This window comes from Boleophthalmus pectinirostris, unplaced genomic scaffold (genome assembly GCF_026225935.1).
Source record: "Boleophthalmus pectinirostris isolate CB_2022bp ecotype Guang Dong unplaced genomic scaffold, ASM2622593v1 HiC_scaffold_3, whole genome shotgun sequence".
Lineage (NCBI taxonomy): Eukaryota > Metazoa > Chordata > Actinopteri > Gobiiformes > Gobiidae > Boleophthalmus > Boleophthalmus pectinirostris.
In genome coordinates, this window is record NW_026571299.1 from 8990186 (window position 1) to 8998089 (window position 7904).

General features: G+C 51.9%; 1 protein-coding gene across 4 annotated transcripts in view; it reads right to left on the reverse strand.

Moving 5' to 3' along the window:
• Positions 1 to 636: 636 nt before the first annotated feature.
• The window catches only part of chek2 (checkpoint kinase 2), a 13618-nt gene continuing 6350 nt past the window's right edge, over positions 637 to 7904 (reverse strand). For 2 of the 4 annotated variants that reach the window (XM_055160219.1, XM_020934770.2), the window contains exons 9-16: positions 7773 to 7837; positions 7487 to 7586; positions 7297 to 7383; positions 4196 to 4359; positions 2486 to 2598; positions 2308 to 2393; positions 1104 to 1235; positions 637 to 767 (exon numbers count right to left, since the gene is read on the reverse strand). In XM_055160219.1, coding sequence (XP_055016194.1) covers positions 693 to 767; positions 1104 to 1235; positions 2308 to 2393; positions 2486 to 2598; positions 4196 to 4359; positions 7297 to 7383; positions 7487 to 7586; positions 7773 to 7837 — 822 coding nt within the window. In that variant the 3' untranslated portion in view covers positions 637 to 692. Of the gene's footprint in view, positions 768 to 1103; positions 1236 to 2307; positions 2394 to 2485; positions 2599 to 4195; positions 4360 to 7296; positions 7384 to 7486; positions 7587 to 7772; positions 7838 to 7904 lie in introns of those variants that run through there. The other 2 variants (XM_055160221.1, XM_055160222.1) reach the window with 2 other exon arrangements.

Below are 7904 nucleotides of genomic sequence, written 5' to 3' on the forward strand. Positions count from 1 at the left end.
GTCCCTCCATGTGTGTGTCAGGTCCCTCCATGTGTGTGTCTCCATGTGTGTGTCAGGTCCCTCCATGTGTGTGTCAAGTCCCTCTATGTGTGTGTCAGATGTCCTCCATGTGTGTCAGGTGCCCTCCTCGTGTGTGTCAGGTGCCCTCCATGTGTGTCAGGTGTCCTCCCCGTGTGTCAGGTGTCCTCCGTGTGTGTCAGGTGCGCTCAATGTGTGTCAGGTCCCTCCATGTGTGTGTCAGGTCCCTCCATGTGTGTGTCAGGTCCCTCCATGTGTGTGTCAGGTGCCCTCCATGTGTGTCAGGTGCGCTCCGTGTGTGTCAGGTGCGCTCCGTGTGTGTCAGGTGCGCTCCGTGTGTGTCAGGTGCGCTCCGTGTGTGTCAGGTGCGCTCCATGTGTGTCAGGTGCGCTCCGTGTGTGTCAGGTGCGCTCCGTGTGTGTCAGGTGCGCTCCATGTGTGTCAGGTGCGCTCCATGTGTGTCAGGTGCGCTCCATGTGTGTCAGGTGCGCTCCATGTGTGTCAGGTGCGCTCCATGTGTGTCAGGTGCGCTCCATGTGTGTCAGGTGCGCTCCATGTGTGTCAGGTGCGCTCCATGTGTGTCAGGTGCGCTCCTGTCCCTCGTAAACACAAATGAAGTAAAAATAAAACTCTTTATTTCAGCAGGTCAGTATTTACAGGTCAAAGGTCAGAGGTCAGTGTTTCCTCTTCTTCGGTGGTTCTTCGTCTTCGCCGCGGGTTCGTTTTCGTGACGTTGGCGCTCGATCCTCCTGAAACCAAAACCAACCAACAAGGAACGAGTCAAAGGCCGTGAAGGGGGCGGGGCTTAGTCTGAAGTCCTGGTTTAGTTCTGGTTTATTTCTGGTTTAGTCCTGGTTTAGTCCTGGTTTAGTGCTGGTTTAGTCCTGGTTTAGTCCTGGTTTAGTCCTGGTTTAGTCCTGGTTTAGTCCTGGTTTAGTCCTGGTTTAGTCCTGGTTTAGTCTGGTTTAGTCCTGGTTTAGTTCTGGTTTAGTTTAGTCCTGGTTTAGTCCTGGTTTAGTCCTGGTTTAGTCCTGGTTTAGTCCTGGTTTAGTCCTGGTTTAGTCCTGGTTTAGTCCTGGAGGTACCTGAGTTGTAGAAGAGGCAGAGCGCCTCCTGCTGGACGAGGAGGACGAGGGTCCGGGCGTCTCTTCGGGCTCTGAGGAGGTAGAAGGTTCTGGATACATGACTGTGTGAACTCGCTGCTTCATCTCCTCGTCCTGAAACAACAGAACATCTCAGAACATCTCAGAACATCTCAGAACATCTCAGAACATCGACAGCAGACAGACTCATATTTTATAAGTTTAACTTTTGATTTTGTTGCTCTGAGTCTCTGCTCCCTTCGCTCTCTGTGCTGAGTCCCTCCCCCTTCAGAGCACTGTGGCCCCGTTCAGTCTGAAGTCTGAAGTTCTCAAATCTGATTTTTTGTCCCTTTGCTCCTGAATCTGAAGTTTTAATGACAAACTGTGACTCGTCCTGAAACCAAATCATCTGTTCATGTTCTGAATCTGGCTCCACAGAAGATTTAGAACTTCTGTAACTCTGAACACACTGTGTGTGACGCGGTCGTGTGCAGTGCACATGTGTGACACTTTTTAAAGTTCACACTGGAGTCACACACGTCACAACAAAATCACATTTCACAAAAAAATCTGAACTGAGCTTTAAACCTGCAGAAACGGAGACTGAGTCGCTCCCCCTTCAGAGCGTTGCACTATTGAAACTCCTGCACAAACATCAGTCAAAATGTTCAGTTTTGTGTTGTGTTTTTGTGGATTTATGGAGAAGTGTGGTGTGGGAGCCTGGGGGGGTGGAGCCTCGTACTGTGGGAGCCTGGGGGGTGGAGCCTCGTACTGTGGAGCCTGGGGGGTGGAGCCTCTACTGTGGAGCCTGGGGGGCGGAGCCTCGTACTGTGGGAGCCTGGGGGGTGGAGCCTCGTACTGTGGGAGCCTGGGGGCGGAGCCTCGTACTGTGGGAGCCTGGGGGGCGGAGTCTCGTACTGTGGGAGCCTGGGGGGCGGAGTCTCGTACTGTGGGAGCCTGGGGGGCGGAGCCTCGTACTGTGGGAGCCTGGGGGGCGGAGCCTCGTACTGTGGGAGCCTGGGGGGGCGGAGCCTCGTACTGTGGGAGCCTGGGGGGGTGGAGTCTTGTACTGTGTGAGCCTGGGGGGGCGGAGTCTCGTACTGTGGGAGCCTGGGGGGGCGGAGTCTCGTACTGTGGGAGCCTGGGGGGGCGGAGTCTCGTACTGTGGGAGCCTGGGGGGGCGGAGCCTCGTACCCTCCCTCCTCACCTGCAGCCACGGATGCTCCAGAGCCTCATCGATGCTCAACCTCCGACTGGGATCCACCACCAACAACTTCTGCACCAGGTCCTTCGCTGGAACAAGAGACCAGGATTAAGACCAAGACTAGAGCAGGACTAGAGCAGGACTAGAGCAGGACTAGAGCAGGACTAGAGCAGGACTGTACCTTGGTCTGAGATGTGGCCCCACTGCCTCGGGAGCATGGTGTAGGTCCCACTCATGATCTGGTCTCGGACTGAAGGTCCAAACTGCTCATGGAATGGAGGATACCCCCCAAGACTAGACCAGGACCAGGACCAGGACCAGGACCAGGACCAAGAGAGGAACAGGGTGAGACAAAAGAGATCAAATTTAATTTGAGCCAAGACTACACCAGGACTACACCAGGACTACACCAGGACTCACCAGGACTACACCAGGACTTCACCAGGACTACACCAGGACTACACCAGGACTCACCAGGACTCACCAGGACTCACCAGGACTCACCAGGACTACACCAGGACTACACCAGGACTACACCAGGACTACACCAGGACTCACCAGGACTCACCAGGACTACACCAGGACTCACCAGGACTACACCAGGACTCACCAGGACCAGGACTACACCAGGACTCACCAGGACACCAGGACTACACCAGGACTACACCAGGACTACACCAGGACTACCACCAGGACACCAGGACTACACCAGGACACCAGGACTCACCAGGACTACACCAGGACCTCACCAGGACTCACCAGGACTACACCAGGACTACACCAGGACTACACCAGGACTCACCAGGACTCACCAGGACTACACCAGGACTACACCAGGACTACACCAGGACTACACCAGGACTCACCAGGACTCACCAGGACTCACCAGGACTCACCAGGACCTCACCAGGACTACACCAGGACTCACCAGACTACACCAGACTCACCAGGACTCACCAGGACTACACCAGACTACACCAGGACTACACCAGGACCACCAGGACTACACCAGGACTCACCAGGACTCACCAGGACTCACCAGGACTCACCAGGACTACACCAGGACTACACCAGGACTCACCAGGACACCAGGACTACACCAGGACTACACCAGGACTACACCAGGACTACACCAGGACTCACCAGGACTCACCAGGACTCACCAGGACTCACCAGGACTACACCAGACTCACCAGACTCACCAGGACACCAGACTCACCAGACTACACAGGACTACACCAGGACTTCACCAGGACTACACCAGGACTACACCAGGACTCACCAGGACTACACCAGGACTCACCAGGACTACACCAGGACTACACCAGGACTTCACCAGGACTACACCAGGACTACACCAGGACTCACCAGGACCTCACCAGGACTACACCAGGACTACACCAGGACTTCACCAGGACTACACCAGGACTACACCAGGACTACACCAGGACTTCACCAGGACTACACCAGGACCTCACCAGGACTTCACCAGGACTACACCAGGACTACACCAGGACTACACCAGGACTTCACCAGGACTTACACCAGGACTACACCAGGACTACACCAGGACTACACCAGGACTACACCAGGACTACACCAGGACTACACCAGGACTCACCAGGACCTCACCAGGACTACACCAGGACTACACCAGGACTACACCAGGACTCACCAGGACTTCACCAGGACTACACCAGGACTACACCAGGACTACACCAGGACTTCACCAGGACTACACCAGGACTCACCAGGACTCACCAGGACTACACCAGGACTCACCAGGACTACACCAGGACTACACCAGGACTTCACCAGGACTACACCAGGACTACACCAGGACTACACCAGGACTACACCAGGACTAAACCAGGACTACACCAGGACTCACCAGATGAAGAGCAGCACGCCGAGGCTCCAGGCGTCCACGCTGAGTCCATACCCGGAGCCTGAGGCCGAGCTGAAGACCTCAGGGGCCAAATAGGACGGGGTCCCACACAGGGTCCTCATGAGGGCCGCCTCCTCCAGGATCCGAGACTGGTTAAAGTCCGAGACCTGGGACAGACCGGGGTTTAGACCAGGACTGGACCAGAACTCAGACCAGGACCGGCTTCTGTGTCCTCTGGTTCTGTGTGGAGCGGATCGGTCCGGCTCAGTCTGAGTCTGGACCAGTTCTGGGTCTGGGCCGAGTGTTTTGATGGAGAAAAAGCAAAAAGATCTAAACATAAAATCATCTGTGTCTAAAGAATCGATTCAGACACTCACACGCTCCACAGTCTAGTCCTGGTTTAGTCCTGGTTTAGTCCTGGTCCAGTCCTGGTTTAGTCCTGGTTTAGTCCTGGTTTAGTCCCGGTTTAGTCCCGGTTTAGTCCTGGTTTAGTCCTTGGTTTAGACCTGGTTTAGTCCTGGTTTAGTCCCGGTTTAGTCCCAGTTTAGTCCCGGTTTAGTCCTGGTTTAGACCTGGTTTAGTCCCAGTTTAGTCCCAGGTTAGTCCCGGTTAGTCCCAAGTTAGTCCTGGTTTAGACCTGGTTTAAGTCCTGGTTTAGACCTAGTTTAGTCCCAGTTTAGTCCCGGTTTAGTCCCGGTTTAGTCCCAGGTTAGTCCCAGGTTAGTCCCAGGTTAGTCCTGGTTTAGACCTGGTTTAAGTCCTGGTTTAGTCCTGGTTTAGTCCTTGGTTTAGACCTGGTTTAGACCTGGTTTAGACCGGGTTTAGACCTGGTTTAGTCCTGGTTTAGTCCTGGTTTAGACCTGGTTTAGTCCTGGTTTAGTCCTGGTTTAGTCCTGGTTTAGTCCTGGTTTAGTCCTGGTTTAGTCCTTGGTTTAGTCCTGGTTTAGTCCTGGTTTAGTCCTGGTTTAGTCCTGGTTTAGTCCTGGTTTAGTCCTGGTTTAGACCTGGTTTAAGTCCTGGTTTAGTCCTGGTTTAGTCCTGGTTTAGACCTGGTTTAGACCTGGTTTAGACCTGGTTTAGACCTGGTTTAGTCCTGGTTTAGTCCTGGTTTAGACCTGGTTTAGTCCTGGTTTAGTCCTGGTTTAGTCCTGGTTTAGTCCTGGTTTAGTCCTGGTTTAGTCCTGGTTTAGTCCTGGTTTAGTCCTGGTTTAGTCCTGGTTTAGTCCTGGTTTAGTCCTGGTTTAGTCCTGGTTTAGTCCTGGTTTAGACCTGGTTTAGTCCTGGTTTAGACCTGGTTTAGACCTGGTTTAGTCCTGGTTTAGTCCTGGTTTAGACCTGGTTTAGTCCTGGTTTAGTCCTGGTTTAGTCCTGGTTTAGACCTGGTTTAGTCCTGGTTTAGACCTGGTTTAGTCCTGGTTTAGTCCTGGTTTAGACCTGGTTTAGTCCTGGTTTAGTCCTGGTTTAGTCCTGGTTTTAGACCTGGTTTAGGTTTAGTCCTGGTTTAGTCCTGTTTAGTCCTGTTTAGTCCTGGTTTAGACCTGGTTTAGTCCTGGTTTAGTCCTGGTTTAGTCCTGTTTAGTCCTTTAGTCCTGGTTTAGTCCTGGTTTAGTCCTGGTTTAGTCCTGGTTTAGTAGACCTGGTTTAGACCTGGTTTAGTCCTGGTTTAGACCTGGTTTAGTCCTGGTTTAGTCCTGGTTTAGACCTGGTTTAGTCCTGGTTTAGTCCTGGTTTAGTCCTGGTTTAGACCTGGTTTAGTCCTGGTTTAGACCTGGTTTAGTCCTGGTTTAGTCCTGGTTTAGTCCTGGTTTAGACCTGGTTTAGTCCTGGTTTAGTCCTGGTTTAGTCCTGGTTTAGACCTGGTTTAGTCCTGGTTTAGACCTGGTTTAGTCCTGGTTTAGTCCTGGTTTAGTCCTGGTTTAGTCCTGGTTTAGACCTGGTTTAGTCCTGGTTTAGTCCTGGTTTAGTCCTGGTTTAGACCTGGTTTAGTCCTGGTTTAGTCCTGGTTTAGTCCTGGTTTAGTCCTGGTTTAGTTCCTGGTTTAGTTTAGTCCTGGTTTAGTCCTGGTTTAGTCCTGGTTTAGTCCTGGTTTAGTCCTGGTTTAGTCCTGGTTTAGTCCTGGTTTAGTCCTGGTTTAGACCTGGTTTAGTCCTGGTTTAGACCTGGTTTAGTCCTGGTTTAGTCCTGGTTTAGTCCTGGTTTAGTCCTGGTTTAGTCCTGGTTTAGACCTGGTTTAGTCCTGGTTTAGTCCTGGTTTAAGTCCTGGTTTAGACCTGGTTTAGTCCTGGTTTAGACCTGGTTTTAGTCCTGGTTTAGTCCTGGTTTAGACCTGGTTTTCATTCTGGTTTAGTCCTAGTTTAGTCTTGGTTTAGTCCTGGTTTAGACCTGGTTTAGTCCTGGTTTAGTCCTGGTTTAGACCTGGTTCAGTCCTGGTTTAGTCCTGGTTTAGTCCTGGTTTAGACCTGGTTTTAGTCCTGGTTTACCTGGAGTCCTGGTTTAGTCCTGGTTTAGTCCTGGTTTAGACCTGGTTTTAGTCCTGGTTTACCTGGTTTAGTCCTGGTTTAGTCCTGGTTTAGTCCTGGTTTAGTCCTGGTTTAGTCCTGGTTTAGACCTGGTTTCCAGTCCTGGTTTAGTCCTGGTTTAGTCCTGGTTTAGAGTCCTGGTTTAGTCCTGGTTTAGTCCTGGTTTAGTCCTGGTTTAGTCCTGGTTTAGTCCTGGTTTAGACCTGGTTTTAGTCCTGGTTTAGTCCTGGTTTAGTCCTGGTTTAGTCCTGGTTTAGAGTCCTGGTTTAGTCCTGGTTTAGTCCTGGTTTAGACCTGGTTTACCTGGAGTCCTGGTTTAGTCCTGGTTTAGTCCTGGTTTAGTCCTGGTTTAGACCTGGTTTAGTCCTGGTTTAGACCTGGTTTAGTCCTGGTTTAGTCCTGGTTTAGTCCTGGTTTAGTCCTGGTTTAGTCCTGGTTTAGTCCTGGTTTAGACCTGGTTCAGTCCTGGTTTAGTCCTGGTTTAGTCCTGGTTTAGACCTGGTTCAGTCCTGGTTTAGTCCTGGTTCAGTCCTGGTTTAGACCTGGTTTAGTCCTGGTTTAGTCCTGGTTTAGTCCTGGTTGAACCTTGATGAGGCAGAAGTCTTCGCTGGACGACAGGAGGATGTTCTCTGGTTTCAAGTCTCTGTGAATGATTCCGTTTCTGTGCAAATACTGAGACAAGAGGGACCACGTTAGTCCTGGTCCAGTCCTGGTCCAGTCCTGGTCCAGTCCTGGTCCAGTCCTGGTCCAGTCCTGGTCCAGTCCTGGTCCAGACCTGGACGGCGAGGAGCATCTGGTAGAAGTAGAACTTGGCGACAGGTTCTGGGATCTGTTTTTTGGACTTGATCCTGAAGAAGAGCTCCCCCCCCTCCATCCTCCAGAGACACAGAGAGGTCAGAGGTCAGAGGGGTCAGGGGGGTCAGGGGTCAGAGGGGTCAGGGGGTCAGAGGTCAGAGGGGTCAGAGGTCAGAGGGGTCAGGGTCAGAGGTCAGAGGGGTCAGAGGTCAGAGGTCAGGGGTCAGGGGTCAGAGGTCAGAGGGGTCAGAGGGGTCAGGACTCACAGCTCCAGGACGATGTAATATCGCTCTTCAGTTTGGTAAAAGTCCACAGTTTTCATCAGACACGGCTGAGAGAGAGAGAGAGTTATCAATAATTATATAAAACTGTTGATACTGATGATATATAAATGTAAC